The sequence below is a fragment of the Sorghum bicolor genome, chromosome 7 (genome assembly GCF_000003195.3).
Source record: "Sorghum bicolor cultivar BTx623 chromosome 7, Sorghum_bicolor_NCBIv3, whole genome shotgun sequence".
NCBI classification, from domain to species: domain Eukaryota; kingdom Viridiplantae; phylum Streptophyta; class Magnoliopsida; order Poales; family Poaceae; genus Sorghum; species Sorghum bicolor.
In genome coordinates, this window is record NC_012876.2 from 9,391,568 (window position 1) to 9,411,143 (window position 19,576).

The 19,576-nt window shown below is 40.4% G+C and overlaps 1 protein-coding gene across 1 annotated transcript; it reads left to right on the top strand.

Moving 5' to 3' along the window:
* Positions 948 to 13,362, top strand: LOC8072169. The gene is made up of 11 exons (XM_002444005.2): positions 948 to 1,171; positions 8,817 to 9,302; positions 10,206 to 10,304; positions 10,869 to 10,969; positions 11,049 to 11,120; positions 11,274 to 11,364; positions 11,590 to 11,670; positions 12,095 to 12,157; positions 12,260 to 12,382; positions 12,462 to 12,500; positions 12,969 to 13,362. Exons 2-11 carry the CDS (start codon positions 8,949 to 8,951, stop codon positions 13,095 to 13,097), a joined length of 1,152 nt encoding a protein of 383 aa, XP_002444050.2. The 5' UTR covers positions 948 to 1,171; positions 8,817 to 8,948; the 3' UTR covers positions 13,098 to 13,362.

Below are 19,576 nucleotides of genomic sequence, written 5' to 3' on the forward strand. Positions count from 1 at the left end.
TATTCTATCTTTAGGAATACTACGGTTTAAGATATGATTTCTCTAATCACAAGCAAATCACATTTTGGACATAGATATAGTGTGGAGACTCCACAAATATAATCCTTTGGTAGTTAATTTTAGTAAATATTGAAAAGAATGAAGCAACGAATCCATTATATCATTTTCAAATACACGAATTGAATGCACAAAAAGGAACATGCAACCAAATCTTAAAAACAGTTTGACTTAAAATCATAAAGACATGATAGAAAGTACTGTTGGCTAATTTATCGTGAGAAAAAAATACTAGTGATTGGCTGAGAGATTCGGCTGATAAGCTCAAGCGAACAGGCTGAGATTTGTGTCATTGCGTGACGTGTGTGGTGCAAGATACAGCTACGAGAGGGTAATTTATGTACGTTACTGACCTAGCAGTGATCTGTAGAGAGTAGTAGGGCTTGTTTGGCACAGCTCAACATCACTAGTAAATCTGTTTTTTTAGAAAATAGCTTCATGAGTGACTTTCTAGATGAAGTTGAGCTGTTTTGGAAAAAATGTTTGGCAAAATAGTTTCACCAACTACTTCATGCATAGTTGAGAGAGAGAAATGAGAGAGAAAGCTGCAATAAGCTACTTTTTTCAGCTTCATCCCAACTTATGTATTTGTGAGAGAAGAGGAAAAACAGATTAACCCATGAAGCTGTTTTGAAAATAAGTGTTTAGCTAAAAAAACAGCTCACAACAGCTCATGAAGCTGTTGTGAGCTGTACCAAACAGCCCCGTAGTATTTGCCATTGCCACCTTTCGTCTCCCCTCCAAGACGAAATTAAAGCACTGTATGTGTGTGTTTGGGGAGGGAGAGCGAGGAGCTAGCTGTTCCATTTCCTCCCCCGTCTTCTCCGCCGAACACAAAGCAAAGGCCACACGCATGCAGAAACATGCATTTCTCCATTGCAATTATTGCCTGCTTTCTCGTGCCCAGCCCCTTCTCCCACCAACGCCCCCGTGCCACCACCAGGCCCTCGATCTCCAATCCCCATCGCTCTCGATCCATCGCTCCCGCACAAATAATCCTGCCCGGTTTCATCGCATCGCATCGCATGCGTTTTCCCAGCTGGGTTCCTGGTGCTTTCTTGGATCGCCGCCGCACCCGCCCTTGCCGGCTTTCCTTCCCGACCTGCAGCCCCAGGTACGAGCATTTCCCGTTTCTGTTTTCTTGTGGGGGCAGACTTCATGCGCATTGTGACGATCGATCGATTTGCTTTGGGATTGCACTGGAGGATTGACCGCGTACGTTAGTTTAGGGTTGGGAGACAGGGAGAGGAGGATTATATATTGGCATTGCTCTTGATCTTCGTGTTGCTCTGTCTTTGCGCTGCGTCAGATCACTGGGTGTGAAATTTGGGTAAATTTCGTGTTTCCGTGCAGTGTGGGCGAATTATTGACCATATACGACGCTCCTTCTTCTCGTCCCTCAATTTCATAGGCAGTACGTGTGATCGACATTCCCGGAGATCAGAATAATGGTCCCTTTTGCCTGCTCGTAACAAATTGCTCGACACGTTGTAAACATGCAAATTCAAAACTTATGATCCGGAATCATTTTATTTTTTGGGTGTAATATAATAGACAATATTGCAGAGGTGAGCAACCTGGGAACGGGAACACACTCTCGCCGTTGCTGGTTTCCTCTCCCGCAGCGCCGCTAGCTTTGGCTCTCGCCGGTTGTCCTGCAGCGCCGCAGCTTCTCAATGGCGCAGGAATCGCGACCGTGGCTGTGCCTGTGCGGAACTACCGCTGCAGCCGTGCGCTTGCACGTGCGTGGGAAAAACGACTAGAGAAAATATGATATACGTAGGGGAGTCAAAGTCGCAACGTTTGAAAAAAAATGCTCTATATATCCTGCGTGCATGGACCAACCACTACGTCCCCAACGCGTTTCAATCAAAGTTGATAAGATGCAAGCATGTCGATAAGATGGTTCTGCTCGGCTCTGGAGTGCCCAAAAAAACTAGGGGCTACTTGGTTGAAACCAGTATGTCTTGTCCTGTTCGCTTGAGCTTATCGTCGAATCTGTCAATCATTCAGAAGTATTTTGTTCTCACAACAAATCAACGAACAGTAATTTCAACTATAGATTTTTAGATAAACGAACAAACTCGAGCTCGCCTGCACTCGCTGCATCGGCACGAGCGACGAGGTGCTCGCTGGTCCAAGCGAGCCAAATCGTCTCTCTCATGCGGGAGAGTTGATTTTGAGGCTGGCACCGTCTTCAACATGATCAGGTAAGGAAACCAAACTCGGTAGGGTCAAACAACGTTGGGCAAAGAAACCAAGCGGCCTCCTAATCTCTACTAAACATTAAGAGGGCACAAAAGGAAGACTAGTGAGATGTATGCTTTGTGTGGGGCTGTTCTGAGGTGATGTTGGTGGCCCTTTTAGAATGTTCAGCTCATTAGGCTCGTGAGCGCGAGCTTGGGCATTAACTAAACTAGAACAGTAGCCCGCACATTGCTGCAGAAATCACAGGCTTTAAAATAACGGTAATGATACTGTGCGGACGTCCATCTAGTCCGGGTGCCGCGCACCCAGGCCTGTGGCCCAATAAAATGATGTTGCCAAACCAACGCACCTATCTCCGTTGTCCCTTTCCTCGAGTCGCACTCCTGCAGCGCTCGTGACGCTCTCCTCGCCCTCTCCTCCTCCACTCCCTCGCTCTACTTGTGCACTGCCATGCCTCCCCTCTCTCCGTGACCTACAAGCCACCGGAGAGGAGGGTGACATGGACGACTTCCCGGTGAGCCCCCTTCCTCCCTCCCTCCCTCCCTCCCCCTTTCGCAACCTCCATATCATCAGAGAGGAGGGATACGGCATCCGATGCGCTGCGTCTTTCCTCCGTCTACCGCTTCGCGACCTCCATGGAACCGAAGACGAGGACGATGGCGGTGGCTCCAACGAGGTAGGTGGCGGAGGGATCTAGATCTGAGGTCTTCCTCCCCCTTCCTCCTGTCCTGGATCTGATCTAGGCCCTCCTCTTCTTCTTTCTCCTCCTCCTTCTCCTCCTCCTCCTCCTCTAGATCTAAGGGATGTGGTGGTGGCTAGGGTTTCGGTGAGCTCTCGAGGTTCAGCTCTCCCGTGTGTTGTAATGGTGTTCTCCAGATATTGCAGTATGTTTTCACTTGTTGTTTCAGTAGGCTAAGCTTCTGGCAAGCTCTCGGGTTCAAATTTCACCATTGTTGCAATAGTTCTCTCTAGATGTTGCAACGGGTTTCAGTCATTGTTGGAGTACTGTTTTTTATGTTGTTTCAGTTTCTTCAATCTACATGTTGCAGTAGTTTGTTGTCTGTTGTTGCAGCAGTTGTCGGGTGTTGTTGTTGTCTGTTCATTATGTTTCAGCTATTTTTTCTTGTTTGTTGCAATAATATGTTCAAGGTGTTTCAACTTCATCATCCCAGTGTTAGAACTGTTGTCTTTTTTTTTGTTGTTACACTTTTATACGTTCATGGTGTTTCAACTGCTACAATTTATTATTGCAGTAGTTCATCGAGAGTTGTTGTAATATCACATTTATGGTGTTTCAGCATCTTCACCTTTATGTTGTAGTGTACAGGCGGGGGAGGGGAGCTATTGTGGCGACTTGGCAATAGGTGGATGTGATGGGGGGCCAACAAGGCTGGAGGCGGGCAGATTCCGTGCGTGGCGGGGAGTGGGATGGGTCTGGAGGAATTTCCAGCCCACGTGCGGGGCGAGTGAGGGCAGGACGGGTTCGAAGGAAGGGCTTTCTCCTCCCGTGCGGGGCGAGTGGGGGCCGGGTGGGTTCAAACTTCCCATGTGGAGCGAGCAGGGCTGGCATGTTCCTTTCTTCTTTTTGATTGGGGCGAGCGGGGCTACCTAAAGCACCAGCGTTCGGACGCACTCGCGCACCGAACGTCTAGGCGCTAGCACGACCGAATAACGTTAAAATAAAATTATACAACTTATGTTTACTTATATATATAAGTCGATGATGTAGCATGCTAATATGGATAACTAAATGTATGTAATAGATTGTTGATGTAAATTGCTTAAATGAAGATATAATAGCATGTGATATGCTAGTGTGCTATCATAATTATGTGTTAGTGGATGCTGATGTGGACAATTTGTATGTGATGTGATAGTGTGCTATCATGGCCCTCTTTAGTTCCCCATCCAAAAACTTTTCGTCCATTTCATCAAATCTTTAGACACATGCATGGAGCATTATGTGTAGACAAAAAAAAACTAATTGCACAGTTTGGTTGTAAATCATGAGACGAATCTTTTAAACCAAATTAGTCCATGATTAGCCATATTTGCTATAGTAACCCACATGTGCTAATGACGGCTTAGTTAGGCTAATAAATTCGTCTTAGTTTTCAGGCGGGCTATGTAATTTGTTTTTTATTAGTATCTGAAAATATTTCCGGACATCCTTCGGACACATCCGATGTGACACTCAAAAATTTTCTTTTCGTGAACTAAACAAGGCCATAGTTACGCGCTAGTGGATGCTGATGTGGACAACTTGTATAGCGAGATAGAATACTAGTAGGGATTGAAAATATAAGATAATAGATATAGATATAGATATAGATATAGATATAGATATAGATATATTTGTGCTAAACTGTTAGCTAGTTAGAAAACATAAACGAGCTGAGGCGAACCAAAAGACAAAATTGAGTCAAGTCCAGCAAGCCACGAGATTATTGTCCAACACTACTCCCATCACTAGCTTGACATCGCTAAGCTCAATATGCCCCTTTCACTTTGGATGATATTTTGGGATCATTCATGAGATACCATTAGACAAGACCCCTAGCCATGGCTTTATTGATCACTTCTATAACCTCGCTTGGGTATATCAAACTTGATGTGATGTATGTTTTGCAGTCATGTCAAAATTTTGAAGCGTGGAAATTTTATCTCATGAATGATGAACTCTAGTACTCCTACTAAATCCTCAGATCAGAACTAAATGGGATTGGGAATTACCATCCCGTCTCATCAGCAGATTCAGGAAATTGGTTTCAATGGCCCTTGTCGATGATTTTGCCAAACTGAGCACTTTCATGAAAGGTCGTAAAATATCTAACAATTTTGTTACATCACTGGGGTTGCTAAGGCAATGCATGTGAACAAACAACGTTGCATTCTCTTCAAGATCAACATTACCAAAGCTTTGACTCAGTGTCTTTAGGGCATGTTTGGCACCGCTCCACTCCAGCTTTTCTAACTCTGCTCCAAACTTGTTGAGTCAAATAGGTCTAACTTCAAGAACTCTGCTCCAAGAAAAATGTGGAATTGAAGGCCAACTTCATGTTTTTTCTAGATCTCCTCAAGGTTTACTCTAGAAATTGAAGTTTTGTATCTTCTTATGGAGTTGGTGAAAAATTACACCACTACCACCCAATACACACATAATAGTTCATACCCCCCTTCATTTCTTTTCTGTAGCATCTCTGCCTACCACCGATAATTCTCAATGGCACCGTTCCCTTTCCTCCGAACAGTACCATTGTTGTCGCCTATTCTATAGCCACCACCGCATTTCTCCGGTGAGCTGATGTAAGGAATGGATAGATCCAGCTGAGATAGAAAAGTGGAGGAGAGCAGTCTTAAATGGGCACTTAGCCGTTCTTGATTGATTCCTTGTAACATCTTGGGTTCTCTAGAGTTTGGACTAACTAGATCTCAGTGCTCCTCTCTACAACAGTACCAAGGTCTTGATTAATAGCATCTAAGAGAAAATGACCTACCATGCCATGTGACTTTGATAGGAGGGTCATCTATCCCCGATGGTCTTCATGTTCATTGGGTCTCTACTCTCTACAACATGTGGATACAAGACCTACTTCAAACATTGGGTCTCTGGTCCATCACATACATGACATTGCTTTTATATGGATGATCTTATTCTGTTCTTTGCACTGGTCGCCTCGGGACATTGTGATGTTCCTATCTACCTTTTATGCTTTGAGGGGGCTATTCACCAACCTTTCCAAGTGTCATGTCACTATGATTTGTTGTGTCCTAGACGAGGTAGACCATTTAGAATTTTTTATGTTGTCCTATCAGTGACCTCTCATGCCTGTACCTGGGGACTCGCTCTTCTATTAGTCATGTGTTTACCAATGTCAGCTATTCTGTAGTTGGTGGACAAGGATGCAGACCGTTTGCCGCTTTGGAAAGACAAGTTCCTAAAAAGGTAGGGTCATCTCATCCTCGCCAAGACTAGCTCATTGCCATATTAGTCCATATTTCCATTCTGGTCAAGCTGCAACCTTGGACTATACATGCCGTCGACACGATCTGCAAAGCATTCCTTATGTGTGACATAGATGCAGTGAATAATTGTGGGCATTGTCTGGTGGCATGGACAAAATCTTCTAGACCTCCAGGGTTGGGAGGGACTCGGCCTCCATGACATGAAACTCCCTTGATTAACATTTCAGATGCGTAGGGAATGGATCTGATGCACTGACTCAACAAAGGCCTATAGGGGTTCTGGTCACACTTTGACAAGACGGCTATGCATGGGTTGGGGCTTCTTTGGTCAATAAGTGTTGGTAATGGGCACTACACACTGTTTTGGAGAGATAAATGGATTGAGGGTCGCTCCATTTGGATATTGCACTGCACCTAGCCGGCTAGCCTTAATGCTCTAGTCAGCACATGGATTTGAAACTCTAGCACAGTCAAGGAGGGGCTCTCCAATCATCGACTAGTCCGAGACATTTCCATCTCTAGTGTAATTAATTTTTGTTTGAGGAATTTTGGATTATTAGCATATATATCTGGGACTTGGTGGAAAGCCCGCCCAACCTTCTTAGAGATTCCAGGTGATTTCTTGTGAAAGTGGAGAGGTGATGCCCATACTGGACATCAACAGATCCCATTTTGTGGGGCAAACAGTAATCCTCGACGCAAAGCAACTATGTTAAGTTGCCAAACAATTGCAAATTCTTGATGTGGTTGGTCTCCTTACTCTTTGTCGGAGAGGATGCAAATGCATGGGTTGCCTAATAGAAGGATTTGTACAATTTGTTCACAAAAGTCTAAGACACTATTAGCCCTTGTTGCTTAACTATGTCTTTAATTGGGAGACTTGGTTCAGAGCCCTCATATCCTTTGAATAACAATCCTATGACTGGCTGCCATCCTCATAATCTTCCTGGACAGACTTATGGCTCCAAATAGGGAAAGTCCTTCCAGAGCCTCGGGGCATCGAATGTTTGATTCCTAAGTCATCCTAACCTCTTGGAGGATCTGGAAGGAACACAATGCTCGGTTGTTCAGATGACAATTGCTTCATCCTATATAGTTGGCCAAGATATTAAAGAGGAAGCTGGTTGATGGTTGCAAGCCAAGTTAATCATTTTGCCTATCGTATTACAATAGTTTCAGGCCTTGTTTGGATGTAGTTGGATTCGCATAAATCCACATGTGTTGGGGTGGATTGGAGTGGATCTTGAACTAAATTCCACCCCAATCCACTCCAACACATGTGGATCGAGATGAATCCGACAACATCCAAACAAGGCCTCAAGTGTGTGGCTCGCTCGGGGCGCTTGCGTGTGTGCTTGATTGGATGTGTGTTTGGTAGTTTCTTTTCTCTCCTATCTTTTTTAGTTGGGTCTGTTTTCTTCTCATCGAGGCACTTTGCATGCTAGACTATATCTTAACCTCTTAATGAAACACACGCATCGTATGTTCTAAAAAAATGATTCTCGAATGTAGATGCTCCATGTTGTGCAACCTTAGAGCCACAAGTATTGGTCCTGCATGCAACGATGTGCTTACTAAAATAATGTTCAGGCTCTGTTTTTGGAATCTGTTGGCTTTGCAAACTCACTTGCATTTATTTATTATTATGCAACAAGGAGGTGGTTAAAAGAATATTTTGTAGAGTTAAATTCACAAACTTCTACTAGAGATGTGAAGATTCAATAAACTCACTACATTCTCAATGCAGTCAAGCACATCAAAGAAAATGCAAACTAGGCCGTTGAGGTATATATCACCAATGCCTCTCATGCTGACAGCATAATGTTTCTAAGAACATAAGTACAATGGGATCGAGAAGGCTGGTCATGAATCCATGGGGTCTCCATTCTTCTGATTGAGCAGGAAGGCAATCACATTTGTTTTGTTCTGTGGCAAACAAAATGATTGTTTATGATTGTTCCTTTAAAATCAATGCTTGTGGCTTTTATTCTACTGTCATAATATTGTATTGCCATCCTTTTATTTCAGTGCCAGTGTGGCAGTGTCGAGGAGTTTTTGGCATGTGCACTTTAGAACCCTTGGCTTGTCAGATCATCTTAATTGATTATGATGCACATACATGTGTTTGGATATGTTTCAGAGTATACTAATCTTTAAGGTAATAAAAACTTTAGATATATTGAATAAGGAAAATACATATTAGAATGAAATTGCCCCTTTTTGATTTGTAAATAGTAAAAGGATTCCAAATATTAGCTTTTACCATTTGATTCTTTTGTGGTATTAAATTATGTAGTGCAAATATGCAGAAGGCTAGTGCACATTATTTTAGCAACAAGCAACATAACAGTGGAGATTGCTTTCTTGCTTGTAGATCGGAATAAATTGTATTTCGCCTTCCAAAATCAATTCAATTCTTATTGTAAGTTAATTTTCTTTCAATTATTTTGTATTGAGAGGTTGGGTCTTTCCACAGCCTGTTGTACTATCTTTTTCTACCTCAATGAAATGATACACGGCTCTCCTGTGTAGTTCTAGAAAAGAGAGCAGGTTGATTACTTCCCCTTTTCTCTGTTATTTTGCAGAAGCACATATAGAAGCAGAAGACAATTGTTTTTTCAATTTTCACATTTTTGGAAGCTCCATTAAGACACTTTTTCTTTATTCAAGAAGAGAGTAATGAAGGCGGGGCATATCAATGCGAGTAGCCAAAAGAAATGAAGTGGTATCAGGTGTGGAAATTGGGCTTCGACGATATGAAGAGTGTTACAGTTCCTCGCACAAGAGCAAGTCCAAGAAGACGCATATGGATATCAGTGGTTGTAATATTTGTCACCATCACTGTGTTATGGGCTTATCTTTACCCACCCCAGGATTATACCTATCCTGTTAGGGACTGGTTTCCCTCAGAACCAACCCGGGAACTTACTGATGCAGAGACTGCTGCACGTGTTGTCTTCAGACAGATCCTCTCGACGCCTGCTTTCATACCAAGGAACCCAAAAATTGCCTTTATGTTCCTGACCCCAGGAAAACTTCCATTCGAAAAATTGTGGGAGTTGTTCTTTAAGGTATCCATTGCCACTTTCCCTTGTGTATATTGATGCATACTTAGCAACTTTACACATGATATTAATTTTGTTACAGACTTTGGATTTGCTGTCTCCAGATACTGTTTGTGGGTCCTAAAGGATGACTTAATAAAATACAAATACATTACTCCCATTTAAAGTACAGATGGTTACTGTGCAGTAATTTTCTTTTCTAGAACTATGCAAGAGAGATGCTTTCATTTCATTAAGAAAATGAGTACAAAATGCACAACACCAAGACACCAGACAACAACCCAATGCACTAGATCATAAAAAGCAAACACACCGGCTTCAAACAAAGCAAATGATCACATTTTTTTTCTTGAAGGACAATGGAGAGCTACATGTCATTTCATTAAGCGAGAAAAAGAGATAAAAAGTGAGGGTAAAACAGCCCCACCTGAAAACGACAATAAATGACCAAAAGAGAAACATATAAAAGGTCACAAACACTGGAGCCAAAAACACCATAGGATGTCCTCCTCTTCTACCATCCTCACAATCAAGGAAACACTTAGGACAGCATTGTTGAAGACACAATCATTGCGGTGTTTCCATATCTCCCATCCAATAAGATGTACAGTAATTCACCAGTCATAACTAAGATCAAAAGAACATTAGTTGTTCATAGGCTGCATCATATCTTTCTATCTTTCATTTCATGAAATGTGTTTTTTATTGGCCATTTTTTTATTTAAATGTGCTTAGATCTAAACCAGAATCAGATTTTGTTATATTAACGGATTTGCCCCTAATACCAAACCACAACTGTACTTTGTTCTGAACCTATTTTTCTCTTTACTGTCTTTGTGGCACCATTTGAATCAAAAGACCAAGGGATATATCTTACTTCATTTGTGTTTTCCATGCTTATCTCTCTAGGGACATGAGGGGAGATACACTATATATGTTCATGCTTCACGGGAGAAGCACGAACATGTCAGTCCCATATTTGTCGGTCGAGACATACACAGTGAGAAGGTAATGCTATTTAGGATGAAGCCATGCTGAGCATGTAAAGCATGTGTGTTTATAAGATCATAAGGTAGTAATCTGTTTTGATTTACTAAGATGTCTTATATGCCAACACCTTTTCTGCTTGACTTCTGATGAAATGGATTCTAGTTCTTCAGAGTTTCCAGTGACAATCAATTTTACTTCACCATTGTTCTTATCTAGGTATGCATATTGAAACACTTAAATAGTACTTACTTACGGTGTATAGGAATAAAGGCACAGGATGCAGTTTCAGAATATATGCACATTTATGGTGAAAAAATTATGGTGACCACAGTTCCAATTTTCTTAAAAATAACTTGATGCACATATAACATGCACGTATGTTTGAGCTGGAAGTAGAAATTATCTACAGATTGTTTTCTAATATTATCTGTATTCATATATCTGCAGATAATTCAATTTGACAGATTTGGTTCTGTCTAAGAAGTATAGCCAGTTAGTGAGTAGATAATTAATGTTTGCTGCACATTGACTATATACCTGTACGTGTTCCGTAGGATTCTGATATTGGCTATTTCCTAGCAGGTAGGATGGGGTATGATTTCAATGGTTGATGCAGAGAGGAGGCTGTTGGCAAAAGCTCTAGAAGATATAGACAACCAGCATTTTGTATTGCTTTCAGACAGGTGATCTCCATATTCGAAAATACTTTCTAGCATGACGAACTCTCTCACTATGTAACCATTCCTCATACAATGAATTCAGCTGTGTTCCTCTTCACAATTTTGACTATGTGTACGACTTCCTCATGGGATCAAGACACAGTTTTCTGGACTGGTGAGACAATGCTCTGTCTGAACTATGTTGCATTCATTCATATCGTTAAGCCATAGCCTAGAGCATTGCACAGATCTTCAATGCCGTAGTTCTTTATATACACTTGCCACATTTTTTTTCAGCCATTCACATTCTTGTGTATTTATTGGCTAGTTTTCATGACCCCGGGCCACATGGAGTTTACAGATACTCAAAGAATATGTTACCTGAAGTTTGGGAGTCAGAATTCAGGAAAGGTTCTCAGGTGACCTTTGCCTCTTTCAAGTTCACAAATTGTGGATATTAAGTAATCTATGTGCTAGAACGCTAGAAATCATTATCAATCTATAAGAATCATCTTTTTTGTTGCAGATAATCTACTTTATTTTAAATATCAATATTTATTTCCCCAAATACATTGAATTTATGAGGTTTGTATGGACTCCAAGTACTGAAATGTGTCTACAATACTATTCTTTGAACATTGCAGTGGTTCTCAATGAAGCGACAACATGCAATGGTGGTGATTGCAGACAGTCTTTATTACTCAAAATTCAGGCTTTACTGCAGGGTAATCAAATCTAAATTTCATGGCCTTCCATGCATATACTGTATACTTGAACACTAGCATAGTATAATTTTGGTGTCGTCTTGTAGTCATAGACAGCATGCACTACGCGTTCTAGCTTTCAGTTCACTCTTCTGTCAACTGATTAACTGTTTCTCCCAAAATCTAGATCCTCCACTTTACCACTACTGCTATTCGTGCACATTTTTCCATCTGTTCTTTGCACTTGTGAACATCACTCTGTTAGTGTCTCCTAAATAAATCAGCGAAAATTGCTCGAAACAAGGAACTTCTCTTGTAGGTCCTATTGCTTGATTTCCACTATTGTTTGATTTCATTCTGTTACGTTGATAGCACTACCTTGCTGAATAATTTGTGTCTTTGGTTGTGCTTTGTGCCCTTCGCATGTGCTTTGTGCCCTTCGCAGCCCGGAATGGAAGAAGGTCGCAATTGCTATGCAGATGAGCATTATCTGCCAACACTATTCCACGTTAGTAACGATCACATAATGTTACTATATATTTTAAGAGAATCTGATTGTCAATAATGTCTTCTAGGTACTGATGTCAAGGCTCTCATATGTATTGAACAGATGATGGACCCTGCTGGCATTGCTAACTGGTCTGTCACCTACGTTGATTGGTCTGAAGGAAAGTGGCATCCCAGATCTTTCCGAGCTAATGATGTCACTTATGAACGCCTGAAGAATATGACTGTACGTTTACCTTTATTTTGTGTCATCTTAACATGATACATATGATCCTTTTATGTCTCTAACTTCCATCTTGCTGCAGTCGATTGATGTGAGCTACCACATCACCAGTGATGAGAAGGTCTCTTCCTCCCAAGCTATCTGAATTAATTTAACCATTGATGATTTATTTGAAAGACAAGCCTGAAAATTGCATTTATTTACTGAATTAATTATACTACCATGTTGATTTATCATATATGTTGCATTATTTGCACATGATAAGTCGGGGTACAATATAATATATATACTATTAGGTTCTAAGCGTATAGTCCTATCAGTTCCGTCAAGTTGCAAATCAAGCAAAGTGCACACTCATCATTGCCTCAAGTTCAGGTGTCATACTTTTATTTTGATTCCTAGTGAGAGTGATCTGTTCTCCCATTTTTTCCTTTTGTGTATGGTTTAAGAAAATCTTCAGCCCACGTTCTCTTTTCAGTTGCAACCTGTGTGGCTGTGTGGAGTAATTGTGTTTTCTTTGATGTCAACTTAAATATTGGGAGAAACACTGGACGTCCAATAATGCTTATATTCTTGATGTTGACTGCAGAAAGAGCTCTTGCAGAAGCCTTGCCTGTGGAATGGACTTAAGAGACCATGCTACTTGTTTGCAAGGAAATTTTACCCTGAAGCATTAGACAATCTTGTGAACTTATTCTCAAACTACACAATTTTCTGAGTTCTACAGCAGGAAGCATACACATTTTTGGAAGCACTGGTGTTTATGTTCTTTGTACATTGGTGGGGGAGCAGATATATTGACACTAACTCAATATATAATAGGGAACAAGTATTAGACAATTGTTTCACCCATAAACTGTTTTAGGATTATATTCTTTTTATATAGGTTTTCAGCGTTACTCTTTTTTTTGTGTCTCCTGACAATAGCTAATTATGTTAAAACTGTCATTTGTGCCAATTTTTTCATTAAACCTTGCTCAAAAGAATGTGTAAAGAAAATTTCCATGTGTGGTCCATGATGCAGATGCCCTTCACTGAATGTGCAAAGATCGGTTGTATCCAAAAACATATCTTGGCTATGGCCTAAAGCACTAATGGTATCATTATGAGTGTACAAGCTAAAAGCGTAAAACAATGAGAACCTAGAAACATACATACCCAGTTAAAGTGGAATATGATTGCTTCACAGCGTCTAATAAGGACACAATCTAATAGATCATTACATCATGTAGTTGGTAACCATAAAAATGGATGCATGTGCAGCAACAACAAACTATTAGAAATCTGCCAATCCACATGATGAGGTGTGTGGACAAAGGGAAGTTATTTCTTCCCTGTCGACCACTATGACTATGACAACATGACAAATTAAATCAAGACAAAGAAATGATAACCAACAATGCTCTGTACCCGGTGATGCTATGTCCACAATGAATGAAGGAAATAAATCAGTTACATAGTTGTAGCCCTGTATTCAGATTCAATAGCAGTAGATGGATGTAGTTCTTAATTCGAAAAGCCACTTTTCCAATTAATACATCAGATTCATAACCTTGGATCAAGGCCTATTCAGGGGAAACTATTAAACCCTAGGTTGTGTGCATATAATCTCAGCCAACATACGCAACACAATACTTTAGCTAATACATGGAAATGTATATGAATTTTGTCTATCTATCAATAAATGCATGCACCAGTAGGTGAATGTCAAGAAGTAGTCTTTTGTCACCGCATATTGTGGTATTTGCGGTGAATTATCATATTAATGAAGTAGTCATGCATTACAATAGTAACTCCAAATTTCCTTGCAAACACATCTCTCTTAATTATTTCTTCGCTTGTATCTGCAATAACATTCAAGTAATGCCCCTTGATTTCACCAATTTTGGCTTGTGCTTTATAAATTGCATATGCACAAAAGATAAAATAATCTATCCAGAGCATAAATGGTTGTGGTTTAAATTTTAGTAAAATCAAGTTCAACATGTAGACACTAGTCAACATGCTCTATCGCAATTTATTTTTGGAAATAATGCCAATTTTGTGTTTAATAATACATTGCAGTAAAGGACTGCTTGTTCAGCTGCTTATGTATTTCAACTTGGATACACCCTGTGGCAGACCTTGGGGAAGTTTTTTAAAAAAGTTGGGGAAATTCATAGAAGTAGCGTGGGTTTCCATTCACTAGCACAAACTACACAAAGATGCTCTTTATTTTAACCTTAATATTATACACCAATGACAAGTCTCTCAATACCCACCTATGGTAAATCCCAGTTGAGAAAGCAAAGTAAAATCACTCGACAGTGTGTCCCATACTTCCTTCCTAGCAGTCTATAATGCAGCAATGCTGCTAGTGATAGGCTTAGCTTAAGCTACTAACATTTAATTCCATAAATAACCACTGCAGAAAATATTAATTTTTTTGGAGGTAGTCAAAATGATTTGCAGAAGCGGCTCGAAAAACCACCTCTAGTCAAGTGTATTTAGAAATCATCGATCTGTAGAGGCGGATATCTAGACGTATCTAGAAATTAATTTCTATATGGGAGGCTGGATTACCTCTAGAATTTAATTTATAGAGGATGTCAACAAGGTGGTTTGACTCTATAAATCATTTTACAGAATTCACAAATAAGGTAAAAAAGAAAAAAAAGGAAAAAGGTCAAGCCCATCAGATAATATGTGTCACAAAGTCATAAGTCGCACGATTTTCATACATGTGTAGTTTTGGGGGCCTGAACTTAGGTCAGGCCTCCTCAAAGTGACTTGTGATCAAGTATAGTATGCAATTATTTTTGTATAAACTTTCATGAATTTTGTATTGAATAGTTTGGCCCCTAATAACGATTTCAAATGGTAAAATTTTTAATATGGAAAGTTTTAGATGTCACTGAGCACTACATCCGTTTAAAAAGATAAATAATGTAAATTTGAAAATGTAAGAACTTAAAACACAATTTGGGACTACAAATGATTTGATATGAAAAGGTTGTCAACTACAAAATTGTAGATCTCTTCAAATTGTACAACTTTGGTGCAGAGTTTGTCTTCCTTCTTTTTGGCGAATAGGTGCCAAGTTTGTCTTGCAGCTTGATTTCAAACAGCTGTGAATTTTTTCTATTGAACCTATTTTTAGAGGTAGCTAAACACCAACCACCTCTAAAATATATTGATAGAGGTGGACCATCTCAGAGGAAAAAAATTAGAGACGATTCTTAATAGAGCTGTCTCTGGAAAAAACATAGTCATCTCTGAAAATCATTTAGAGCATCCCTACGAGTTTGGCAAAACAACTTCCTATTTTAATATTTTAGCAAAAGGAGAAAAAAACTCCTCCAATAGTTTGGTAAAAGGGAGTCCCTTAAAAATAGAAAGTTGTCAAATATCCTCTTCAACTCATAAATTTTCAAACTCGATAGAACTCCCTATCTCTCTTTCTTGGACCTATTTTCACGGCACTTCTCGCATGGCCCTCGGGTCCAGCCGCTGCTGGTATGTACCAGCCTCCATTGCCGCTGTCCTATGGGTCAACGTTGTCTCTCCGTGCTTGTCTCTGCGGGCATTTATTGATCTTTGGTTCGAAAGTATGGCATGCTGTCTTCACTTGTGCATGGCCTACTATCTTCATATATGCTCATAGCTTGCATTGACCGGAAGGCATGGAGGCTAGACATGCCTTGCTGACCGTACACAGCTGGTGCTCGCGTCAAGATGCAATTTTCTTTTATTTTTGTAAACAACATAATAAACCAAAAATAATTAAATGTGAGCCCTAAAAATTAAGATTGCTATTTTTTTTGTTAACTTGCTAAATTGATTAGTTTAGTAAGTAAATTATACCAAACTCATATTGGAGATGTTCTTATGTAGCTGTGAATAAAGTCCCTTCTGTCGGTTTGCTCAGGTAACATTCTCTTATTTTCTGTAACGTTGAGTTGTCCTAGTTTGAGAAAGCAGCCGCTAAGCACATCATTAATAAACCAATGACTTAAGAGGAGCACACAGGACACTTGAGGTGCACATTACCTGCATGAGAGTACACCCGAGATTGATCTCCTTTCAATATATCTGTGAGAGTAGACATATATAGAGAGTAGACCTCATGAGCATGAGGTGCACCTCAACACTATCTAGAAGGTTAGAGCCTACTCGGACAATCTGTCAAGGCATATGTACGTAGGAAACCGTCCATATGTGTTCTGCTTCTAGTTAGTGCTATCCAAAGATGGTGACAATTGTGCATGCTATTCTAGGAACTATCCAAGTGATGTACCGGGGGTCGTCACTACAATAGATAAGGTCTTTGGACGATTGCCAAAATCGCTAATAGTCTCGGCAGTTTTGGTCCTCAGGACTAAAGACCCTTTTAGTCCCGTTCCAGGACTAAAGGGTCCCGCCCAATGGCTGCTGCGAAGAATTGTCAGGGCAGGGACCCTATAGTCCCGGCTCGTGTTACGGGCCGGGACTAGGCCCTGTTTAGTTTCCTACCTAAAAATTTTTCGTCCATCCCATCGAATCTTTGGACACATGCATGAAACATTAAATGTAGATAAAAAATAAACTAATTACACAGTTTGGTTGAAAATCGCGAGACGAATCTTTTAAGCCTAGTTACTCCATGATTAGCCTTAAGTGCTACAGTAACCCATATGTGCTAATGATGGATTAATTATACTTAATAGATTTGTCTTGCAGTTTTCTGACGAGCTATGTAATTTGTTTTTTTATTAGTTTCTAAAAACCCCTCCTGATATCCTTCTGACACATCCGATATGACACCCAAAAAATTTTCATCCCAATCTAAACAGGGCCCTCTATTCCCGGTTGGTGCCACCAGCCGGAACTAAAGATTTAGGCCTGGTTGGTGGCTTGCCCCAAGACTAAAATGATCCTTTTTAGTCCCTGTTTTTACTTCCAGTGAGGACTAAAGGTGCACGGATTATATCCGGTTGGTGACTTGCTCCGGGACTAAAATAACCCTTTTTAGTCCCCGTTTTTACTTCCAGCGAGGACTAAAGTTGCACGGATTATATCTTTCTCCCTTCTTCCTCCCTGAGACCGAGCCCATTCAAAATTCAGTGAGTTTGTTCCCTCTCTTCTTGCTTGCCATTGCTTGTTCTTGTTTTTTCTTGCTTGTTCTTCATCTCTGGTGCCCATTGGTGATCTTCTTCAACGCCATCATCATTTCCTCGGGTCTAGGGGTAACTAACTTCATTCGCTCTTATCTTTTTGATGTGATTTTTTTGTTTTTGTGATTTCTCCTCCATTTTAAGCTCAAAATCAATGGTTATAGTTTGATCGACATCGCCGACACCCATTGGTGATCTTCTTCGACTCCGCCATCGACTCTTCGTGTTTAGAGGTAACTAGCTTCATCCTCCCATGTCATTTTCATGTTGTTTTTAGAGGTAACTATCTTCATGTTGTTTTTATCCTCCCATTCATCCTCCCATCGACTCTTTGGGCTAGATAGTATCCATTATATTTTTTCATGCTTAAAACAAGACAAGTATAGAATTTTATTATTAATGTCTTTTTAGTTACTTTTCTTTAGAAAATATTGTGTTTATAGTAGTTTTCAACAATAAATATAGATAATAGAAAAAATTAAAATAAAATCATGCATAGTTTAAAGAAATGAGTATGGATATAGTAGATGACAACCGTGACCAGGTCCTCAGTCTCTCATCTCCGGGATCCAAAGCGTCTGCGGCTGTATCTTTCTCTCATTGCTTGCGGTGAGTGTAAGCAAAAGATTGTGAAGGAGTACCGAGTGAAAAAAGAGGAAATCAACAAAGATCGTATATTCTACAAGTGTCCGGACCGTGAGGTGGGTTATTATTTCCCCGCATTTGATTAATATGGTTAATTTGTACTGGTTTTGCTTGATGATGTTATTTAAATTCCTTATTCTTTGTTCTAATTGCAGTGGGAGGGCACCAGCGGATGTAAAGGTTGGTACTGAGAGGAAGAGTACGTTCAACACATACAAAATTCTATTACACAGGAGATTGCTGCTGAAGGTGATGAGGCAGTGAGCCAGCGGAAGAAGTCCATCGATATTGATCTAGTGGATGTGCAGCTGTCTGTTTTAGTTGGGATAGCATGAGAACTAATTATATTGCTTAAGTGCATTTTAGTTCTACTTTTTTTATTGCTAGTTGCGGTTGTGTTTGTTGTAGTCAGGCTTGCTTGAATTAATCAATCTTGTGATGTCATGCGTGTTGTGTAATAACATGAGGAACTAAGTGCATGGTTGTAATATTTAATACAGATGTTGTCACATAATTTGATGTATAATATCGATCACCGCTCCAAAGAGTTCATTGCTGGCGTGCACTATTCCTTAGGTGTGGCTGAGACAAACAAGCAGAATGGTTTCATGTGCTGCCTATGCGCCGTCTATAAGAATTTGAAGGAATATTCATGCTCAAAGACTCCATCCACACTTGTTAAAGTTGTGTTTCGTACCCAGCTATATTTATTGGATGAAGCACGGAGAAAGGAGGGTTGTAATGGATAATGATGAAGAAGATGAAGAATTGGACCACACTGATATTATTGCCCGGTACGGTGTCTTTGATGATGATGCAATGGAGGGAGATGATGAAGAAGATGCGGCAGCAGCAGAAGACATGGCAGCTGATGCTGATGCTCTTGGTGATACCATTCGCGATGCACAAAGAGAGTGTAAAAGTGAAAAGGAGAATGCCAAGTTCGAGCGCATGCTAGAGGATTAAAGGAAATTGCTTTATCTGACTGCTGAAGATGGGCAAAAAAAGCTACGTACAACACTAGAACTGCTGCAATGGAAGGCAAAGAATGGTACATTCGACAAGGCATGTAGGCAGTTATTAAAGATCATGAAAAGATACTTCCGAGAGCAAAGGAATTGCCCACCACTACGTATGAAGCAAACCAGGTTGTCTAGCCCTTAGGATTAGAAATCCAAAAGATACACGCATGTCCTAATGTCTGCATCCTGTACCGTAGGGAGGAATACGAGAATTTGGATGCATGCTCCGTATGCAAAGCATCGCGGTATAAGATCACGCGAGATGATCCTGGCAACGTTGAGGGTGAAGAATGTCCCAGCAGGAAGGAAATCCCTGCCAAGGTCATGTGGTATGCTCCTATAATACCTCACTTGAAATGTTTGTTTAGAAATAAAGACAATGCAAAGTTGTTGTGGTG

What these genes read in the sequence shown, in the direction of transcription:
- LOC8072169 (XM_002444005.2), top strand. Translation starts at nt 8,949, where the DNA reads ATGAAGTGGTATCAGGTGTGGAAATTGGGCTTCGACGATATGAAGAGT. An exon ending in TGTGGGAGTTGTTCTTTAAG is followed by an intron (nt 9,303 to 10,205) that starts GTATCCATTGCC and finishes TTATCTCTCTAG; the next exon opens with GGACATGAGGGGAGATACAC. An exon ending in AATTCAGGCTTTACTGCAGG is followed by an intron (nt 11,671 to 12,094) that starts GTAATCAAATCT and finishes TGCCCTTCGCAG; the next exon opens with CCCGGAATGGAAGAAGGTCG.